This window comes from Pezoporus wallicus, unplaced genomic scaffold (genome assembly GCF_028554395.1).
Source record: "Pezoporus wallicus isolate ANWC-B61680 ecotype Strahan unplaced genomic scaffold, APGP_CSIRO_Pwel_v1 contig_8793, whole genome shotgun sequence".
Classification (NCBI taxonomy): domain Eukaryota; kingdom Metazoa; phylum Chordata; class Aves; order Psittaciformes; family Psittacidae; genus Pezoporus; species Pezoporus wallicus.
Window position 1 is genome coordinate 1 of NW_026635334.1, and position 22,647 is coordinate 22,647.

At 39.3% G+C, this 22,647-nt stretch overlaps 1 protein-coding gene across 2 annotated transcripts; it reads left to right on the plus strand.

Moving 5' to 3' along the window:
* The first annotated feature begins 6 nt into the window (after window positions 1–6).
* On the plus strand, window positions 7–22,601 carry PDPK1 (3-phosphoinositide dependent protein kinase 1). 2 transcript variants are annotated; one of them, XM_057419555.1, is made up of 14 exons: window positions 7–95; window positions 11,845–12,114; window positions 12,778–12,820; window positions 13,027–13,164; window positions 13,917–14,061; window positions 15,232–15,329; window positions 16,140–16,215; window positions 17,634–17,702; window positions 18,200–18,296; window positions 19,420–19,593; window positions 19,975–20,192; window positions 20,835–20,892; window positions 21,779–21,931; window positions 22,475–22,601. In XM_057419555.1, exons 1-14 carry the CDS (start codon window positions 72–74, stop codon window positions 22,580–22,582), a joined length of 1,671 nt encoding a protein of 556 aa, XP_057275538.1. In that variant the 5' UTR covers window positions 7–71; the 3' UTR covers window positions 22,583–22,601. The 2 variants fall into 2 exon arrangements, with proteins under 2 accessions (XP_057275538.1, XP_057275545.1); XM_057419562.1 differs by lacking the exon at window positions 7–95 and adding an exon at window positions 450–763.
* The last annotated feature ends 46 nt before the right edge of the window (window positions 22,602–22,647 follow it).

The following is a 22,647-nucleotide window of genomic DNA, read 5'->3' on the forward strand; positions in this document are numbered from 1 at the left end:
CTCGCCTCTGGCGGCCGTGCGCCGGGGTCCTGAGGCGCGAGGGGAGCGCGGCCGCGCCGGCCGGCGGGCCCATGGCCAGCACCAGCAGCTCCCTGGTGAGTGCGGGCTCGGGGTCGGCGCGCCGGGTGCTGCCGGCCGCGGGGCGCCGGGCGGAGAAGTAGGCCATGGGCGCCGGGGCCGGCCCGCTTGGCGGGGGCCGCCCGTTCCGTGCACGCTGCCGAGCGGCGGGGCCACGGCGGGGTTTCGCTGACCGCTCGGACAAGCGGGGCGGCCGGGCGAGCGCTGCCCGCCGCGGGGCCCGGCTCGGCGCTGCGGCTCCCGGTGCTCGTTCTAGCCGACCCTCCCCCGCGTCCTGGTTCTCCGCGGGCCTCGCGGGTGGGCCCCGGTTCCGCCCAAGGCGCCTGCAGGGCCCCGAGGTGAGAGCAGCGCGCCCGGCCCGTCCGCGGGAGGAAGCGGGGCTGGGGACGAGGCTGCAGCAGCCGGCCCGCGGCCTCTGGCGGAGCTTCGTCCTCGGTTCCGGGTGCCGGGCGTTGGCGTGGCTTTGCTGGGCCGTCTCCCACCGGAGAGCCGGCGTTGTTTCCGGGGGGAGCCACCCCGTTACTCGAGGTCCTTCGTAGTGGAAACAAACGCGTGAGGAAGATCGTGAGGGTCGCAACAGGACCGTTTCGAACACGGTTGTTTACGCGAGTCTGACAGGCTAAAAAGTGACGCGTTGTGAGCACTGACTAATGCAGGACGGAGCTGTAGCCGATACACCGAATTGGTAATCGTAAATCGTTTTTTAGTAAATAGTAGTAGTAAATCGTAGTTTACGTTGTAGGTTACACAGCTCAGTTAGTGTAGGAATTCCCTTATGAAAAGAATGTGGTTTTTTTACCAAAATAACTGCCAACTTTCATTGATACCGGTGTAACTAACTCGCAGTGATCCGTTTCTCATCCATGTGCTTTTGGGGCTCGTATTCTTGCTGTCACTTGTAAGCTGTCAAGCTCCACTGTGCAGCACTTAAAACTTTTCAGTCGGTTGGAATTGGCTGAGGAGGTTCTTCTCCTTGGAGGTTGGCATAGCTGTGTTGAATGCCCTGTTCCAGTGTGTGCTCCTCTTCATGCTCAGTGCTTGTTTCATCAGGGTGTTACACAGAATCATATTTGTTGACTGAAGATGAGAACGATTCTGTGGAATAGCCCTGCTGGGGAGAACACAGAATAGTGCATTGAGGATTATGAAATCAAGCAGTGTTTGACTGTTAAAGGAATTAGTTTTCCTATCTTGCCACTTGTTAGAGCTCCACATGGCTGCTTCTCAGCGTCAGGGATGACTTGTGTTTACTTGGGACTCTTTTAAACAGGGAGTATGCTTCCCTTTGTGCTTCTCTCCTCGATTGTTGCCTCTCCAAAATACTTGCAGTTCTTTTCCTTTTCTATGTATGCCTTAGGTCCCTGTCCGTAAGAGAAATGTACAGAGAGAGAATGAACAAAGAACAAAGGTGACAATCGGTTTTGTTAAAGCTAAAATGTTTTATTAGCGTAACTTATTTTGAATTCCCTCTCTTCGATCCTGTTTAGTATTTCTGTGGCCAGGTGAGTGTACTGACTGACAGTAGCACATAGAGATGGACTGATGCAGCCAACCTTTTTGTAGTTGAGATGATATCAAATACGGGAAAGCCAGTATTTCTGATGTTCTGAGCAAGTTACTGTTAATGCATGTGTGTTGCGATTATTAGTGACATCAGTGAGTTCTATGATCATTCTACTATAAATGCAAAACACTGCAGGGCGAGGGGAAAATATGGAGCACAGCTTTGAAAGGAATATTCCTGCATTCCTCTGCCAAAACAGTTAATTTTTTTTGTGTTTGTATATGTGGGGACAGTTCCTGAAACATTCTGCTGTTTTCTGAAGGCGTGGTCCAAAGGGAAAAAATTGTACTTTTAAAAAGGGAACAACTTTAGTGCTGCTTTATTTGCAGGTGTCAGTGTGGTCTCAGGTATTTACTGTTAGTGGCTTCCTTATATGCATGTTGTGTCTCATGTGGATGGGCATTTTCAGCAACACCTTCGCTAGAAGGTTTAGCTGCTCTTGTGATTATTAGATTTCACCAGTGTTTCTGTCTTGATAAAGATGACAGTATAGTTGTGAATATGTCTGAACAAAACTGCTAGCTTCTTTTTTTCCTCTGTGGAACTAGTAGAAACTGCACTTTTCAAAGAACTGTGTTCTGCATCTATGCTAGGAGTTAGATGGGGCTATGGTAAGGGTTCTGCTTGTAGTTATTTGTAGGTATAAAACTTTCAGACAGGCTTGAGAGGTGTTCCCTACATGTCTGTCTACCTAATACTCTCTTCTCTTGGGTTTTTGGCATAAGGCTGTGACTAGTCTTGCCACTCGTGGGATAAGATTTCTGTGAATCTCTAGCCAAAGCAGGCTGCAGGAATAGAAAATAGTAAAAAACCCCAGGTGCTGAGAAGGTGCTCAAAGGTGAAGAAATGGTATCAGTTTAAGAAGAGCAATTTTATATGCATTCATGTTTCTAACATAGGAAGTGCTGGTAGCTAGTGGAAAGGAGATAATCCAGAGAATAATCTGGAGAGAACAGTGATGTTCAACTATACAATGAATCTGCAGTGGGGTTAGGGTGGGTTTTTTTTTCGCCAAGTTATTCTTTGGGTTGTTGCTGTTACTTCCGGTGCTACAAGTAACGTCTGTTTCATATAGCTCTTGAAACTCTGCAAGTAGATTGCTGTATCTGGACATTGTGGGGCACCCTGCAGACCTGGGCTCATTTCACTTCCCTAAAGTAGATCAGTTGGAAGGCAGCATTGCAGGAAACATTTCAAAAAGGGATGCTGACTACTGAAGTACTTGCAGGAATTCTGGTGCAGAAAGCATGAAACCAGGGACATAATCACTTGGTTAGAATGAGAAAAGTAATACACTGGCAAAGTAGTAAAAACAGGTTTGATCTCTGAGGATGTGAAATATTTTAGTAATTTCTGGTTTTTAACCGTAAACTTGTTTGGGTTTGGTTTTGCTAGAAAAGCTGTGTGGATTGCTGTAGAACTAGCACATTTATTGCATCAGGAAATATGCAAGCAAGAAATAACTTTTTAGTATAGAAAGAAAAAAATTCACTTCAGAAAACACTGTGTTTGAGAGAGAAAATCCTTGAGTTCCTCCTAGTGGAGCTTCCTGAAGAACTGGTATGAAACCAAGGAATTACTGTTTCTGGTATTTCAAGTGGGAAACCTTTTTTTGCAGGTGGCTAAGTGAGATTATGTGTATGTAATACAGAAGCAAAAGGGGAAGGAGCTGATTTTTCTCCCACCCCACTTCCCTTTCTGACATCTTATTTGCAGCTAAGCTTGTAGAAAGTTAGTAAGGCCTAACTGAAGTGTCTGAAAGGGCTGAACACGCCGCTCACAAAGTTCGCTCTTTGCTCTAGAACCTTATTTTTCACACCTGATGGATTCTACTCAACCGTGCTGTGGAAAACAGCTGGCTTGTTTTGTGACTACAGACTGAAGTTGAGACTAGCTTTCTGGCTTGAAAGATAAGCTGTAAATATGTCACCTGGCAAATGCTCTATAATTCTTTATAGTGAAAAATTGCATGGATTAACTTCTTTAGCACGTTTTCCTGAAAAGAAAGTATTAAAACTACGTTCAGTTCTTTAGTAATCCTACAGGAATTCAATGTACAGGTCTTGCCTGTGCTGTCCCACCTTTGTACACCCCATCTACTGCCACCTGCGTGGCTGCTTTTCTGCTGTTCACCCAAAGCAGTTCTCTTGTTTTCTAGAATTGCCAACAAGAGTTAGTATAGGAAGTCCTTTTGTGTTTGTTAACGTGAGCTCCCATCCATTCTGTGCAACACTTCTTAGTATTGGTGCGCTTCGTGAGATAACTTGATGGTGTAGAATGTGACCTGTTATATTGTGATTGCAATGTGTGGCTTTTATTTTCTGGTGAGCTGGCCTAGATCTGTTTTGTGAAATGAATTCTCAATGGCTTGTTTACATACAGCTGTTTGGGCTACAGGCTGCCTTTAGGTTCTTAGAGATTTTTGTGGTTTCCTGTTTCTGATCTGTTTTGAGGCTCGGGGAGTGTTTGTGGGGGTGGGGGGCTGATGGAAGGAGGCCTTGCATAGTCTGCCTCTGAAGGTGCTTGGAACTTGAGCGCTTCGGTTTGCAGCAGAGGAGGTTAGAGAACACTGGCTGATACGCAGGTTCTTAGGAAACCTTTAATTAGCTTTAACTCCTGCATGAATTTGGAATTAGAATCCTGGAAGTGAGTGACAGAAAATACCACCACAAGTGTGAGTTTGTTAATTTAGAAAAAGGTATTTGTGTTAACTGAAATTTTGGATCAACACTGCTCTGTGCGTGAGAAATTTATTTCTCTAGGTACAAAATCAGTCTTGTGGATAAAATACCTGTATTCCCTAAGTGAAGAGTCCAAACAGTTTAACAACACAGAGGTGTTCTCTGTTCTTCCAAATCCTTGAGCCTATTGTATCAGAAAAAATACAAACAACTCAAATCTGATTTCCCTGTTACTCACAGATAAACCGTGTTACTGATTTACTGCAAGAAGTAAGGTGATCAGTTCAGCTGTGAAGGAGGTAGTGTCAGAGCTGAGCTTTGTTTCTGGTGTTTTGAGATCATATGAACAATGTAATGTCTCTTCCCAAACTTTAAAACACTTCTTTGTATACCAGGAATTTTGTGAGGATGGATGTCCAGAAAGCTTAAGAAGAAAAATCAATTAATTTTGATTCTTCTTCAAAGTTAATATTTTTGATTATATTTTGAACATAGGACTAGTATGTTCCAAAATTGATTTCAAATATGAGGCAAACAACTGCCAAGTAGGTACTAGAGTCTGTTTTAACAACCTACTTGTGCTTCAAGGTAATACAAAGAAAAGGTTTGTATAGATTATTAGAGCATGGCAGTATGTGAGGCTTAGCCAGGGCTTTACGTATATTTCCTCTGAAATAGTAACTGTATCTTATGATGATTTATTACAAGTATTTTCAATATTAGCTTCATATTACTGTGTTGGTTTTTTCCTTTAAATCTTATTAGGGCTGTTAGTAGATCAAGCAGGCTGCATCGACTTGAAATATTTTCATGCTTCTGTTTCCTGCTATTGCACAGGTCCCAGCCAGTTTAGATACAATAGTATCTTTGAAGAACTGTCTGCTTCACGCTTTCTCCTTCCACTAATACAACCTTAAATGTTAAATGTATTACCAGGACATAACTTTCAAAGAAGTTGTCTATTCTTTTAAATGACAAATGACGGTTATTTCTATCAAAATAATTAAAGGGGGTGGTTGTTTTCTTTTGTTTGCCTCACAGTGAATGCAAAACCTTTCAGCATTTGAGAGGTTTCAAATGATGCCTGAAGGCGAGCATAGTTTTTTCTGGTGGGTCAGAGCCTAGGCTTCTTTAATCAGCTGCATGGCAGTCTATTTAAACAGCAAAAGTCCTCCTTTCGTACAGCTGAGCGCTTTTGAAATTTGCACGCTTGGTTCATAAAATGGTCTGTTGAGCAACAGATTTTTTTCATGTGGCAGCTTCTGAGATAAAAAAAAAATCACTCCAGATAAATGTGTGACTTCAGATTCTTCTGCAAAACAAAGTTGTGTTAAAATAGCTTTTGTAATTGAACTACTAGATGTCAGTCTGCTCTTTTAAACGTAGTAATCATTAAGTATTTATGAACCTGGATCAAAGGATAGATTTTGACAAATTGTTTGGTTTCAGGCTCTTTTGCTGACTGTAATGGTCAGTTTCTTCAAGATGTGGAGTTGATGGGCAGTTTGCTGGGTTATGAGCTAGATCTTAAGTTGTCTACAGGAATCTTTGGCTACCACTTGATGATGAGGTTTGAAAGAGTGCTGGGGCAGCTCTACACAACAGAAACATAAATGACTGTGCTACAGAAGATTAATGTTTTACATTCATAATTTATTTTTTTAAAACATCTACAAATAACTGATACTTGGAGACTAGGGTTTGTTTACAGCAGTTTGAAGAAAATGGTTTACTGTGATCTTCAAAGGACTTCTCTGTCGAAAAGAACATCCTGTTGTCCCAGGAAACTATCTTCAGCATCTTTGTAACCTACCTCACTTGGTTCTTTGGAGAGGAGTGTTTGTTCTTAGAGATGCCTGTTGGTTTTGTTAGTTAAGATTTTTCTGTTAGACATTTGAATTACCTGCCTCAAAAGCGGAACAAGTTCCATAATTTCAATATAAGTTTTACTTCTTGTGATATGTTGAAGATTAATCAGCTTGTTCACTGCTTTGTGTTGTACCTAAAACCAGATTTTTTAAAAATGCCTTGAGATCACCCTTTTTGCTCAGATTCTGTTTTACTAGGGTCTTTTTTATGGTACCTTTGGCGCTCTTCGCTGCACAGAGATAAGTCATTGAAGTATGACTTAATGTTTCCATCCCAGAGAAGACTAGGTATTTGCCAACTTAGTATTTGGTTACTCTCTCTCTATATATTTAATATATTGCTTCTTTTCAATAAATGAATGCTGAGTGAGTTCTCTAAATCCCTTCCATCCTTTTCCTCAGATTTCAGAATCTGAAAGCATACTTCTAGGTCTGTTTTTCCTCCTGTTCCAGTCTAGTGGTACTCCTTGACTGGGGAAGATAAGTGAGCTTCGTCAAGCTGAAAGTGCATACAGAGTACGTGGTTTCAAATATTTCCCAATTACATTGAGGCTTGGTCTTATGAGGTTGGTTTTTGGTTGCTTTTTTTTATATGGCTGTATGTATTATGAGTGTTTAAGTTAACTGCTAGGTGTGTGAACAGTTTACTACTTGTGTAGTGCATTCAGAAGTACTCTTGACACTTGCTTTAGTCTGTATTTTGTCCTGTCCGTTACAGGCGTGATTTTATGTTGTAATGTTAGGCGGTGACAGCATCCAGTGACACTTTTTAACCCATGTGAATGGATTTTCTCTTTAGGCAAATGTTTTAATTTCTTAAAGGTAATAATAATCTTGACAAATAGGTGTATTAACACTTTAAATTATCTGTCAAGCTTCTAAGTGTAAATAAATGGAAACTGACATTTCCATTTCCAAGTGGACTTTCATGAATTATTCAGTATGTTGTTTCTCTCTATACACACACACATATGTGCTATTGGTTATTAGAAACAGGATGCAGTTGGTTACTTAGAAAGTCTGAAAGTCCATTTTTAGACAGAAGTCCAGAGCATAAATAGACAAGACCATATAAAGTATGAGAACTGATGTTTACTGCAGTTTCTGAAAGCACACCATCTATTGATATTCTGGATTGTCTTCATTCATGGCAGTCACTCTGGTGTAGCAGAGTTTATGAAAATCTGAGTATTGATAGGGATCACATCATAATCATGATGCTTCCTGCAAAGCACTCTTGCATGGGATTGGTGTACAGGTGGAAGTGCCACCTATGCTTCCTGTGTTGTTATTCTGAATCGGTGTTTCTTCGTATCTTAACATTTCTTGTAGCTGAACTACCCTGGTTTTGCCTGCATTCTCTTTTTAGGCACTGTGAGGAATAGTTTGAGGACATATATTTAGGCTCATCCTAGTATCTGACCTGATGAGTTGCTTTTTTCTTTTGAAATATGCTGGACCTTCCAGGATGTGTTGCACTCTAGCCTTTGAAGTGGAGACTGTCACGAATACATGTTGGAGAACCTGGAGAAGGTCAACGTTTTCATTGTGGCATATGAGGGGGGAGGAGGCCATGGGAAAGACAAGCATAATATCTATTAATTGCCCCTTCTTACGCTTTTTTTCAGATACAAGGTGTGTGCCAGATGCAGTTGCTGCATTTTTGTCACCTCTCTGAAACACCATTGTGTCACGAAAAGAATATATTAAATACGACTGCCTAGCTGTTAATTTTTATCCTTTGAATTTTGCAGATAAATCCTTAGGAGACCGCAGGTTGTCAATATTTAAATTATAAGCAGCACAAAATAAATTTAGTTTCAGAATTTGTGGCTTGTGTGACAGTATCAAAATACTTTACAAAACCTCTCAGGCCAAGCCTTTCTAACTTAAAGTGCCTTCAGCAGAATCTCAGTATTGGTAAGTAGTAGCTTTATCTCTAGAACTATGAAACACCTTTGCAGTGAAAACAATTACCTACTTTCTGTGTGAAATAAAGGCCTTTATTCTTCCTTAATTGCACAGATAAATAGATGGATTCCATATTTTTACTTGAAGGCAAATGTATTAAGTTGGACATTGAATCTTAAACGCACAGATTTTGGCGTAATCTTCCCGTTTCTGTATCAAAAGGCTATGTTTGTCAGGGACATAGAAGCTGTGGTTTGATATTGTGACAGTGGCGAGGGTATCATACGGTATTACATAGTACCTGTTTTGAAAGCCTCTCAAATTCCATTTGCAAGTGAAAAGGTTAAGTCATAGATAGCCTAGAGTACAGCTGTGTTGCTTTCTGAATGTTATACTTCTTTAAGCAGACTTTGCTGTTTGTATCTTCCTGATAGTCTGCGAGCTTTTTGCCATAATTCAGTCTAACAATTATGACATTCACCACTCTGTGATCCGTACATGCAGTAGGGCTTGAATTGCAGGTGATCCTAATTTTTAGAGCTCTGTATTTCCTGACACTCCAGGGCCAAACCAGTTGGATTATTTAATAAATACAGATTTCAGAAGCTAACTCTAGCCAGAGGATTAGATGGTTTTTACAGGAGTTCAGTGTCTTAATTTTTCTCCTGAAACTGGTTTGTCTGGTTTTCTACTTGATCTTTGCACAGTACTAGTGGCAATGCGACTTCGCTTCTCCTAGGCGATGCTTTCTAGTTCTGTATATCCAGGTGAGGACCAGTTTAAGTCCTTGTCCACTTGTTTCCCACCATTGTGCCTAAGTTCTTGAACCATATTTTAATTTGCAGTAATGTTTTGGTAGAAACAAAAGTAAGGCCTCACTGTTTGTCTGTACATTGCTTTAGGTAAGAGATGAATTTTTTGTCAAATGATATGGGCGTTTGAGTTTGATGTTTGGTGGTGGTTTTTTTTTTCCCCTCAGTCTTTAAATTTATGCAGTTACTGTTCTTTCAATCTTCTTGATTTGAGAGTCAGTCCAGGTGTGAACTGAAGAGATCCTTGTTTGGGGATACTGTTAATTAACGTTGTTTAAGAATGTAACCAGTGTTGCTCAGAATATGTCCTATATTCACTTTCTTAAACAGTATTCCATATTTCAGACATCCTGTAATGCCAAGTCAAATGCTTGACATCGAAGAATTTCATTGAGTAGACCTGTAATCCAGTTTTCCATTAAAAACATTTGTGAGAAGCTTATGCTAATGTTCTAGTTCATAGGGTCTCATCAATATTGTTTATAATCAAAACAAATGTACCAGTTGAGGTGTAGCCCTCGTGTTGCTTTGTGTAAATAATACCTGCAGTTAGCAAGATCTGCTTCCAAAAAATATTTGCCTTGTAGGTAAGTGGATGGAAGAGCTTTTCTCACCATGTCTGCCCTATGTCTTAATGCAGTTAGACTCAGTAATGACAGTTAGACACAGTGCTGTCAGATGAGCGATAGGTTAGGACCCTGGTCATGCTGACTTTGTAACAGAAATGTGATCTTGCTAGTAGAGTTTCAGTAGTAGCAAAGATACTCAGTCGTCTTCAGAGTTCAGTATCATGTCAGTTAGGACAGAAGACGCTGGAAGCTTCAGAAGGCCCAGTCTCTACAAGTATTTTTTGCTGCTGTTGATGTTGGTAGCGCTACATCAGCAAAACAGCATTGCAGATTTTGCAGTGGGAAAAAGCTAGTAGCGATGCAGTTGTTGTGGCTGTACTTGCTTTAGAGCGGTGTGATATTTGTTCGCTTACTGTGTGCTTAGATACATGAAAAGTTGTAGTGGTAGGGCTAATGTCAAAGTGCTGAATTACAAAAAATATTCCAAAGCTAGTAGCTCCTTTTAGATAGCTGGAGCTTTCCTTTTAGATAGCGGGAGCTTTGCCTGTGACTGGCCTTTCATGCAAAGGGGGGCGAGAAAAGTATAAAATGAAAAATGTAGTGCTGTCTAGTGGGCGTCTCGCGTTGATTCAAGTTCTCTTAAGGTTTATTTCTACTGTTTGCAGGCAAGAGGGGAAAAGAACAATATAAGGACTTGTTTCACATGGCATGTAAAGGAAAAGGACGCCTCTTTCTAGTGACTGAGTGAAATTAAGTTAATGAAGGTTCTTATGTGTCTGTTGATCCTATAATTCTACTTCAGCAGATCTGTTATTCTCTTTCTTACTAGGTTTTCAAACTCACAGTATGTTGCACTAAGAAAGAAACAATTTCTATATGGATGCAAATTAGAAACAGTACCCTTAAGTACCTGGGGAAGTAGGTGGTGTTAGAAGCTAGTTTTAAAAAGCAGGCATATAAAGATTACATCAGTGGTTATGGGGGTGGCCAGCGGTGATCCATGATGCACAATAGGTACGTCTGTTGTGACTGTGAGGACCTGTGCTTTGGCTGGCGTGCCAGCCGAGCAGTATTGGTAGTTGCAGGGAGGAGCATCCTCAGGCTTCTGGGAGCTGCAGACACAGTTTGGAACATTTTAAAATTCTTCAGTGATTGACTTCGTGTCTCGCTAAAAAAGTCTGGATCTGTCAGAGTCAGACTCTTCAGTCTGAGTTTTGCAGGAGAGTGGCTCTGTAAGGTTAGACTGGATGAGCTAGCCTGTACTCTTGCATACGTGAAGACGTAATGCAGAAACATGTATAGTCTCTGCAGATGTGTTTCTTGGGGTCTTTGAAAGTAAAACTGAGAAAGTAAATATAGGACATATGCTACTAAAACAAGAACGGGGAGTGTGGAAAGAGAGGTGTAGGAGTGAGCTTCTCTGTAAATGTTCAGGTGCAACATACGGTGTTATATACAACATACAAACATAGTTGCACAGTTCTGTCATTTCTTAGGTAACTGATACCTCAAATCTATTACATCTGCCTCTGTCCTTGTTCTTAACTTTCCCTTTGTGCTTGCTGTTTTCTGGGCTGCACTTCTGGTTCTTTGTTTTGGAGTTGGGATGTCTTTATGTGACCCTACTTATAATTTACATAGTGCAACCTCCCTTGTTTTAAAAGGCCATGGACCAGAGCATTCTTCAAAAAAATTACTGGATATTGCTGGTTATTGAACAGTGCAGCTGATCTGCCTCTTGTCTGTTGTTCTCTTCCTGTCTTTCCCCAGTTTGTATTAGAGAAATAGTATTGGAGAAAGTGAGATTCCAAGTAAAAATGGAGTAAAGTATCCTCTGCCTCCATTAAAGTTCTGATGCTTTACTTATTTATTTACTGTTCCCTGTAACTGGGATCTCTAAACTGATGTTACTTGTGAATGCGGGTGTTCATTGCTTAAGGATACAATTTTTTTGCTTTCAGAAAAACTACTACTTACTAAGATTGTGTATATGGCTCTGCCTATAAGCAGGAAATAAAGTTTAAAGATGTTATTTGTAGGAGAATATACAGTGAAACTCAATTCTTTGGTGGTAGGAGGCATTTTTTTTGAGCTTGGGGAAAAAGGCGTTCTTGAATTAAAGTCTTCAGATATTTGTCTTATGGCTGTATGTATGTATGTGCACAGCATGACCTGAACAGAGTTGTGTAAAAAAAATTAAGAGCTGCCATTCCTGAAATAAATGCTATCATTCCCTCCTAAATACATTCTAATGATAACCCTTTCAAATAGGACTTCACATGATGCTCGTATGGAAATAATGCAACTCCGTGCAGTATTTATTTGAAGGTATAGGAACAACAGTTTAATTTCTCTTTTCAGTATGATGCTGTTCCAATCCAGTCTAGTGTGGTGTTATGCTCCTGTTCATCCCCATCAATGGTGAGGAACCAAGCAGATTCCAGCACTCCATCTGTCATTTCCACCTGTGGCAGCAGACAGGGTTCTAAGATGGAGGGCACTGCAGCTGAATCGAGATCCAGTTCAAATTCCTTGCAGCAACATACGGGACAGCAGCCTCCACAGCCTCGAAAGAAACGACCTGATGACTTCAAATTTGGGAAAATTCTGGGTGAAGGATCTTTTTCAACGGTAACTTTACTTTTTTATAAGAAGTGCCAAATATCTTTTTTGAAGATGAGCTTTAATACATGTTCCTCAAAAAGCTTTTCTCTTTAAAAATGATCTGCTTCCCTGAAACTTTATTCCTTGCTTCTACTAATTGGAAATCTTCCTTCCCTTGCTTTAAAACATTTTCCTAGAAAGCTGTAAATAGTTGAAAGCTCTGTCTCATTTCCTACTTTTGAACTTTTAGGTAAAATTCAATCTCTCAATATTTGCCACTTATGTTAAGGAAAAGTACTGTGACAGCTAGACTTTTATAAATATGCTTCAGTGCAGTTGCTTTTTTCCCCCTTTAAGGAGCTTTGGCAATTTACTGTGGCTTATGCTACAGTCTTCACAATTCTTCTGGGGGGGGGGGGTGGGGGGGGTGGGGAAGAAGAGCAAATCTGTTTACCCAGCTAGATGTGCAAGTCGTCTAGAAAAAAGAAAGTCGTTGTGCCAAACTGAATGTCTGCAGGTGTCTTGCTGAAGCCAGCATAATATGAAATATGCTTAAATATTTTGCTGCTTGCAGTTGTGATAGCTTATTTTGGACAATCAATGTCCTAAATACCTACTGACAGATCAAAATCCACATTAGTGTATGTCTTTAATGAATGGTTACAATAATTTTCTTTCCTCTGGCAACAGGTTGTCTTGGCTCGAGAATTGTCAAGTTCTAGGGAATATGCCAGTAAGTATTGTCTCCTTCAACATAAACTGTTTGCAAATACAGTAGCAAAGTAGTGCTGTTAAAAGACACCTGTTCAAAGGACAGAATGAGTGGGTTTATGATCGTTTTATCTAACAAAAAGAATCAATCAGCCAAGCCACGTGGATGACTTGGGTGGCTCTATGGGGCTGCAGCTCCTGACTGCACTCTGTCTTCTTTTCATTAAGTTAAAATTCTAGAGAAACGTCATATCATAAAAGAAAACAAGGTGCCATATGTGACACGGGAGAGAGATGTAATGTCCCGCCTGGATCACCCTTTTTTTGTGAAACTCTACTTCACCTTTCAGGACGATGAAAAGCTGTGTATCCTTTGGATTTTCAAACTTGCTGTGATGCTTTCTTAACAGAAACAATCTCCATTTTGGGTTTCTTTGAAATTATGAAAATAACTCCAGGTCTTTAAATTATCCTCATGTTTATGATACCAGTTTTGCAGTCGTGCTTTTAATAGAAGTTAAGCCAAATGGTGGAGTGTGCCCCCTCAAAGAGCAGAGTCAGCGACTTGCAGGCCAGGGGAGATGTCTATGCTTTTTATTGTTTTATTCGAGTCTGTTGCTGTGGTCAGTAATTCGTGTTTTTCACAGAGGCTGCTATCAGTTTTAATAGGCCCTGTATCTGTGCATACACATATCCGTGCACTAACAGAACCTGCGCTGTCTTTTGTAATGCAAACTTTAAAAGCTCTGGAACTTTACAGATGATGGGGCAGTTTTAAACTTGGGTTGAATGTTTGTTATGACTGTAAATAGCTCTCTTTAAGGGCAATTATATACACAGTTTAAATGAATTATTAGGTCACTGGCTGGAAAACTACAGAATTTACCATTTACACAGTAGTCTTTGCCATGATAAGAACCTGGGACATGGGTCCTAGGTTGTTAATATATTCAGGAAATTGTTTTGAGTTGCTGCCATTTAAAATTTCAAATGAACTGACTTCAATTCTTTTCCCATTGATTGTATATGTTTAGTATTGTTCTTGTCTCTGAAATGAGGTGTGAAGACTTTTTTATTTTGGATGGTTTATTGATAGACCTTAACTAACTCACATTCAGATTTTGGGCTTAGCTATGCCAAAAATGGAGAGCTGCTAAAGTATATACGCAAAATTGGCTCATTTGACGAGACCTGCACCAGGTTCTATACTGCTGAAATTGTATCAGCTCTGGAGTATTTGCATGGGAAAGGAATAATTCACAGGTAATCACAAAGCTGAAACCAGTGTGCGTTTGATAATGCACAAGGTGTGTTTTCTGGAAGTGTTCTTTATGAAGTCTAAAGCAAATACAGATTTGGTGGAAAGTTAATGAGAGAATAATAGCATTTCGTTAACATTAGCACTGTTGGTAACATTGGGACCTAAACACAGACAACTTTCAGAGGAGAGATAATCTCTGTTACTTGACCAACTATTCTAGTGGGGAAAAAGTAAGAATTAACATTACCAGAAGTTTGTCTTCTTCAAGATTGATCAGTTGGTGTAAAGCAGAAGATGACTTTTTGTTAAATACGTTTCTTCTTTCTGGGGTGTTATGTACCAGAAGTAACTAGAATTCTGCTGGTGTGAGTCAGTGTGCAGTGTGTCATCAAGAAAAGTAAAATGAATGTATGTCAGTGAGCAATTTCCACAAAGCTGAAGCAGTAACTGGGCAACCTTTGCAGTTGTTCTTGATGTAATTACATTGTTTGGATAAGTGTGCTTTGTAATTCGTGTTTGTTAAACTTCTTAAAGCTGTAAATGTGAGAAATTTGAACTGCAGAACTTCTTTTTGGGTAAGAATTCTTTTGCATCTGTAGGATCCCAAGGAGTTGTTAAGGGAACAGCAGATGCTAATTGGCAAAAAGATGGCAAATTATAATTCTGATAGTAGTATTACTTCTTTCAGTTACATTTAAAAGGACAAAGTATTTTCCTAATACTTTCCTGTGAAATAATTTGGAATAAAAGCTAAGGGGGCTGGATGTGGAGAATACCAAAAGCATAGAATTTTTTTTTTCAGGGTTAAAAAAGGTTCCAGAATTCCCAGTTTCACTGATTCTGTAGCCCACGTGTTAGGCTGGAGAATGCTAATAAAATTGCTATAGCATGATTGTCAGTATTGCTAAGCCTATATTGGAGATCCTGTATTATGAAAGAGCTTCAAGTCTTTCTCAAAAAAACCCCAAAAAACAAAACCCACCTTAGTGAATGGGCTTTTCGCAATCTGTCAGCAGTTTGCATGTCGACAGCTCCAAGTCAGGTGAAAGTTGACACAACAGTATTTATAGAATACCTGCATCGTTTATGGTAGCATTATGTACATAAGTCACTGCACAGATTTGCAACTTTAATGTGTGTGCTCTTTAAATATAAGAATTTGCCTTTTTCAGGGACCTCAAGCCGGAGAACATCTTGCTAAATGAAGATATGCACATTCAAATAACAGACTTTGGAACAGCAAAAGTATTATCTGCAGATAGCAGACAAGGTATGCCATTATTTACTTCATAGTGTGACATGGACAGGTATAGCAAGTGTTACTTTGAAAGTGTACATATGTACCAGATTGTAACCCTCAAATACCATTACCTCTTACATAACAAAATTACTGAGAGATCTTGAAACAGTTTTGACTGTCACTGCTTAGATTATGTCAGAAGAGGTAGTATTTGGTGTCGTGGTATAGCCAGCTAGATCACCAAATATAGTGGGAAGTTGAACTACTTCAAATTGCTTTTCATTTGCAAGACAAGCGCACAAGCAGGTACTGTGGCTTAGCTGAAACAGTTCTTTGCTTATGTATTTAAGCTCAGTGGCTGATTATCAGAGTTGCTCAGATGTGAAGGTTATAGAATTCTCGTGTCACTAGTTGCTTAGTATTAACCTGTGAATCAATGATGCTGCATACAGTGCCTGGTAAAAAGCACCAGACTGAACTGAATTTGATGAGCTTCATTTTTACTTTAATTGAGTAAGGTTGTATTGATAGATTTTATACGTAGTGAAGTGCCCAAATGCCTAGCTTCTTGAACTAAATAGTTCAAGATCTCTATCACTGAGATTGATTTGGCTCTTCCATTTTGTGAGTGGGTAGAGAAATGAAATACCTGTGAGTTCTTTGTAGTATTACATAACTTGCAATAGATTGCCTTACTTTTGTGGTTTGATTAGTTGTTGTGGGGTTTTGTTTGGTTCGTTTTGTTTGGTGGGGTTTCTTTTGTTTTAATTGGGTGGGAAAGAGGGAGGTTGGCTTCTCTGTAAGTATGTGTTGGCTTATTTCTTTCCATTTTCTTACCAGCACGGGCAAACTCATTTGTAGGGACAGCACAGTATGTTTCTCCAGAACTGCTGACAGAGAAATCTGCTTGCAAAAGGTGAGGACTATTGTATTTCAGAGCTTCACTGACTGCCAGGATACTGTCAAATGGGGAAGGGATACATTAAGCAAACTGAGTATTTCAAAGAAACAAGGTGCTCAATATAAATTTTTGTTAAGAGTTTGAAATATTTTTTTCTGCACAAGTATTGCTGCTTGTCCGAGTGCAGGTTTCCTCAGTTCATCTCCCTTCTGGAGTTACAGACAGGATCAGGTGCCGTCAGGAGACGGTGGTGTGTAATGTGCAGTTTTCTCTTACCCATAAATAAATCAGAAAAACTTCTTCTGTGATCCAAATACTATACCTGGTTTAATTGTGTTTTATATAAGCTTGCTCTAAGATGGTAATCCTTGCTGAAAAAGCAACAGAATGTTAGATTCTGTCAGTTAGGGAAAAGGCTACAGCTTGCTTTGACTTGTATTTAGATCAGCTAGCAGTTATCTCTGCTAAACTCTGCTTGGGAGTTGCAGTGGTTTAAAGTTCATCTTTGTGCCTCGTATGCATGATACCTGTAAGGAATTTCTTATTTAAACTTGTTCATGATGGTAACTTACAGACTGTTGTATATTTATTTTATTACAATGATGGAAGAATAATCATAGCAATCAGTGACAAACCACAGGGGAAAAGATCTCTTATATGAGTAACTATAACGATTTGTGCTACCGTTTCTTGAAATGATAGAAATACGATCAGACTTTCCACTTTGGCTTCTAGTAAGGATGTTTTGGGTGATGAAAAGACTTCATCAGGCTATCATCTCCTTAAAAAAGTTACATAATGCTTCATCTTTACAGAAGACTCTTAATTTGAGAAGGTTTGAGTCTTTATTAGCATTTTATTCTTCTGTTTCTAAGCTTTAAACCAATCTATGCATGGTTTTCCTTAAGGTAAAATGTTAAAAATACTCTTTCAGACCAACACACAAAAACGTGAGTCCTTCCCTCACCCATGTACCATATAGCCTGCCTTTTTGTATATTAAGAAAAGCTTTACATTAAAAAGTTTTAATATGACACTCCAACCCCCCAGCATTTTGAAGAAAGGATTTCAGTCCTGAAGGAGCATATATTGCACTGTTGGATGCATGTTTGAATTGTCACAGTGGATAATAAGTATTCTTTTCAGTCTCATTACATACCTATTGAGTATTTTGACTAAGCACTCAGTGTTTTTGTAGCGGTGCTTGTAGACAGTTGTTGTGGGATGGTTACAGTATACTTGCTTTTAGACTTTTGTTGCTAGTCTACTCCTCTGTCAAGGGATGAAGTGAAAGCAGCGTGGAGATGACGGCAGTTTGTCTCATGTGCTTTTGCCATGCTCTAACCAGCAGAAGCGGAAGAATTTTTTTTTAATTGTAGTTTAAAGACTTCCTGTAGGAAAGCATAATCTGTGTTTTTTCCTCTCATTTGAAGCTCTGACCTCTGGGCTCTGGGATGTATAATATATCAGCTTGTAGCTGGATTGCCTCCATTTAGAGCTGGGTAAGAGATTTAAACTATTTCTTTACATGTGGATCATAAATACATTGACTTGGGTTTGGTTTTTACCTTGCTACCTGTTCTGAAGTACAACTTCTCCCAGGGCAGTGTGGGTGTTAATGTCATGCCTGCTTTTATTTGCCCTTTCTGATGTCATGAAGATGTTTATACAGCTGTAACTAGAGTTCCTGAGAGAAATTCCTTAGTTTATCCTAGTGTTTCCATGTAATTTATACCATAAAGGTAACTATGTCTACATGAAGAAGGTATGGAGCACCTCTGCATTGAGCCCTTTGAACTTTTCTTGTTATTATTCAAGTATCTGGTGTTTACAGGATCATAGGTGCTTGGAAGACTGTACTCCTTTACCCTAGACAGATTTGTGGGAATGTGACTTAAGCTGTAGATCTCCTGTTTAATATTTGTCCAGGTTATGCACTGTTAAGGTGAAAGAAACATGGAGAACTAATAACAAGAACTAATATTTTTCTCTTTCGCAGAAATGAGTATCTTATATTCCAGAAGATAATAAAGTTGGAATATGACTTTCCAGAAAAATTTTTTCCCAAGGCAAAAGACCTTGTTGAAAAGCTATTGGTAAATATTTGCTGCTGTTAAATGATTTGTTTACATTGGAATGTAATCAGCTTATGTAGTTCTTTTTTCCTAAAGTTTTATGCACTCTGTTGCAAACCCTGTAATAAGAACGAGTGTGGGCATTGTTGAGTGCATAGGTGAGTGTCTGGAAATCGGCATCCGTTGGTAAACAGTACTTAATTATTTTGAATCTGAGTTCTAAAGCGTGGATAAGGAATGCCTCTCAGTGAAATGCAAGTAAATGGTTCTAAATACCTAAATAACACACAGAAGTTAAAATTCAAATACTTAGATAGTACTCAGGTTAATTGTTGAGTTGTATAATGAATTTTCTGTACATTACAGGGAGATATATTCATTACAATGTACACCTACTTACCTTGCAATTTATTAGGCACTTTCCTTGCACTTAATGCATGTCTCAGTAGTATGAGCCAAAGAATTACTCTGCATTTGACAGGTATTTGACAGGTAGGAATAAAAAAATAGTTCTATCTCGTTAGTGAGATATAACCATAACGCTGAAATGAATATGCAGAGAACATTTTGGGTGGTATAAGCTTTTTGAAGTTCAGTAGTCTAGTGTATTGGCATGGTGCAGGAGAAAACTCTTACGTCTCTGGATGATAATCAGTGCAACCATTGTAAAGGATCTAGCAGCATGTTCCTCTCTTCAGGCCAGCTTTATAACTGAGACCGTGCATGCTACAGGATAAGGTCCAGGTTGTGTCAACATGCTGAGAAACGTGCAGTTTCAGAGTGCTTGAGAGGCTGGTGTTTGGCATCAACCATAGCTCCCATAGCTGCTTGCATCACGGGAATGTGGTGCTGGGCTATGCTTAAATGAGCTGTGCCCCATCAGGACTTTATGAAGAAACAAAGCCCAAAAATTCTGTGGACTCAAAGAGGTGCTCCTTTCTTTAGATCTGTGAACTGGTCTAATACAAAATGTTACTACAAGGCATACTGAAAAATAACTTCTTGTACTGTAAGCAGTCTCCTCATATTCTAGTGATGTATGTTTATGACCAACTGGTTTTAAGTTTTTGCACGCTGCTGTGCAAATGTAAATGGTGCTCGCCCCTTCCTTGTCATTATTTTAACTTAAGTGTAATTTGCTCAGGTTCTAGACGCCACCAACAGATTAGGTTGCGAAGAAATGGGAGGATATGGACCTCTTAAGGCTCATCCCTTCTTTGAATCTATTGTGTGGGAGAACCTGCATCTTCAGACCCCCCCAAAACTTACAGCGTATTTACCTGCTATGTCAGAGGATGATGAAGACTGTTACGGAAATGTATGTTCGCCTATTACTATTTTCAGCTCTGATGCTGCCTGAGACTTTAAGTAAAGCATAATCATTGCATTCTAAGAATTTTATTGAAACTACTTATATTTTAATGAAAACTCAGTTATTAATAATATAAAATTGATGGTTACAGTGGTTTGGGATTCCCCCCCCCCCCGATGAAGTTAGTGTTTGAAAAAATTACTGCTTGGCTTGCTCTTGACCAAGCATACTTTTTCTGGATAAGTTAATCTTGTTCATCTGTAGAGAGCAGGCTGTCTTTTTGTCGATGAAAAACAGAAGCATGCTTAAATTACAAGGTGCAGTTTAGTGCAAAATAAGCTGTTTAATCAAAGAAATTCCTTTACTTCATTTTGTTTCCTCCTTTAGTATGACAATCTCCTGAGTCAGTTTGGTTGCATGCAAGTTTCTGGTTCTGCCTCTTCCCATTCACTGTCTGTCCCAGAGACAAGTACACCACAGACGTCAGGAGGAAATATTGAGCAGTACATTCATGATCTTGACAACAATTCCTTTGAGCTGGACTTACAGTTTTCTGAAGATGAAAAGAGGTTACTTCTAGCAAAACAAGCTGGTGGAAATCCTTGGTAAGATCTTTGAAGACGAGTCATCTGTTACTTGCACAGTAGTAAGGAATCCAGAAAAAAATAACTTCGTTTGTCCATCTTAATGCCTTCAAGCAAACGATTAGCAATTATATTTTTATTTTTAAAGCAACAGCAGCAAAAACCTGATGTTATGTTTCTAAAATTTACAAGGTCTAGAAGGTGTCAAGTATGTTTATAGGATAGGCAGAAATGGTGCTATACTAGAAAAGGCTTCCCTCTACAGAGGCCTAGAACTAGAAAAGGTCCTTCCTTCTTAACATTGCCATAAGTGATTTATTTTTAGTGATAATATTCTGTCAATACCTAAGCAAAATACCTCCAAATCATGTAATTATTAGTGTTTCTCTTCACTCTTGAGAGGAGCTTCTCATTTGTAATTTCCCCCACCCACCCCACATCAGAGTTTAGAAAAAAAACTCTTTGGGTTGGAATGAGGAAGAGTCCAAAACTCACCTAGTAAAGTTGTTCAGGACTCCTTGCTGGAAAAGGAGACCGTAGGGAGTGACATGGAAAATTGCTTGATAATAATAGTAATAATAAAAGCTGCTTCTGTGGAAGAATTATTTCTGGAGTAATAGGTTATTTCCTTTTCCTCTTTTTTTTTTTTTTTTTTTTTTTTAGGCATCAGTTTGTAGAAAATAATTTAATCCTAAAAATGGGTCCAGTGGACAAAAGAAAGGTAAGGGCTTCCCTTAATTACCTGTAACAAGATTCAGCTGTTGTGTATTTGCACAGTTGCACATAGATAAGGAACAGGTTTCAGAGCTTCCTTGTTTAACTTATTTGTAAGTATCTGATCGCTTTGTTTTGTGTTTTAGATCTAGGACTGTGAATAGATTGTTTTTTCTTGATTTAGTGGTGTGCTCTTGAGCTTTGGAAAAGGCTAAAAGTGTGCTATAGATACTTTCATTTTCAGACTGTAGTGAAGATTTTGTCCTCCCTTCCCAGTCTGATACATTCCATAAACACTTTGTATTGATATGTATCTGCGTGTGGATCAAGCTACAAAGATTAGGAAATAAAAGACAAGGCCATATTGACCTTAACTGTGGTATTTTTTTCTGGATATGACCAGTACCTGTATCCTGAGAGAAGCAGAGGTGATGTTAGGAAAACTTTTAAGTATTAACATGGTATAGATGAACAGCTATAGTCTGCATCAGCTTTACAGGATTGTAGCCTGTCTTTCATCTAAATTACTACCTGCCTATTCCTAATTTTCTCCACAAAATCGTGAGCATCAATTTCTGTGCTGGAATCTTTGACAAGTAGATTTTGCTTCACTCTGCACAGCTAGTTGTTTTATGTTAGAACTTGAAGATGCTTTCTAAAAATTGTACTTACGTTTTGCCATGTAGTAGGAATGTATTGCAAGCCCTAAACAAGGGGTGGGGTGAAATAGGTAAAGCAAAAGGAAAACAAAGGTTCGTCAAACACAAATGTACAGTCCTATCACTGAACTCTTTTAATTCTACCTCTGTTTTTAAATTCAGGTATCTACACATTTATTTTTTTTTTTTCCCCTCACACCTTTTTTGCATTGCTGCTGCTGCTTTTCTTGGTAGGGATTGTTTGCACGTAGGCGCCAGTTGCTGCTCACAGAAGGGCCCCACTTGTATTATGTGGATCCTGTCAACAAGGTTCTAAAAGGAGAAATTCCATGGTCTTTAGAGTTGCGGCCAGAAGCTAAGAATTTTAAGACCTTTTTTGTTCACACGGTAAGTGACTTTCTTTCATGTCTTTGAAAGTTGCACTGATTGTTGTAAGTTGTTAACCAGCAGCTTTTTCCTGAGAAAATAGAATTCCTTAAACACAAGTGTTGATAGTCTTAATTTATAACAAAAAAAAGGCACGGGCCCCATCCCCCCAAAGGCAAAACAAACCAAGCAAACAGCAACCACCCAATGTACCCATTTCCCGAAGAAATGCATGTTTTATTATTCGTGTGTAAATAGAATTTAAGTGGGTTTGGGGATTTGAAGGAGGTTTTAAAGAAATACTTAAAATTTAGCCCTTTTTTATACAGTGGTTCACAAGGAGTGTACCAACAACATATTGGCTGTTGACTTCTTAACATTATTGAGATGCCAGATGTATGGTTATTCAGTAATATGGAATATTATATAACTAATTGAATTAGTTCTGGGAAAGTTTATTAGTTGATTCTGAATGATTATTTCATTGATAGATGCAGAGTAATTACTGCTTTTTTTTGGTTAAACTGTATTTGGAGTACTCATTACAATGTTGTTCACTTGTAGCCAAACAGGACGTACTACCTGATGGACCCGAGTGGGAATGCTCATAAATGGTGCAAAAAGATACATGAAGTTTGGCGGCACAGATACCACCAGAATGCTGCTAAATAGTAAAGCTTATCCAAAACTTCCCAGTTTCCCTACTTGCTGCTAGAACTCCATGTGCAGCCGATCAG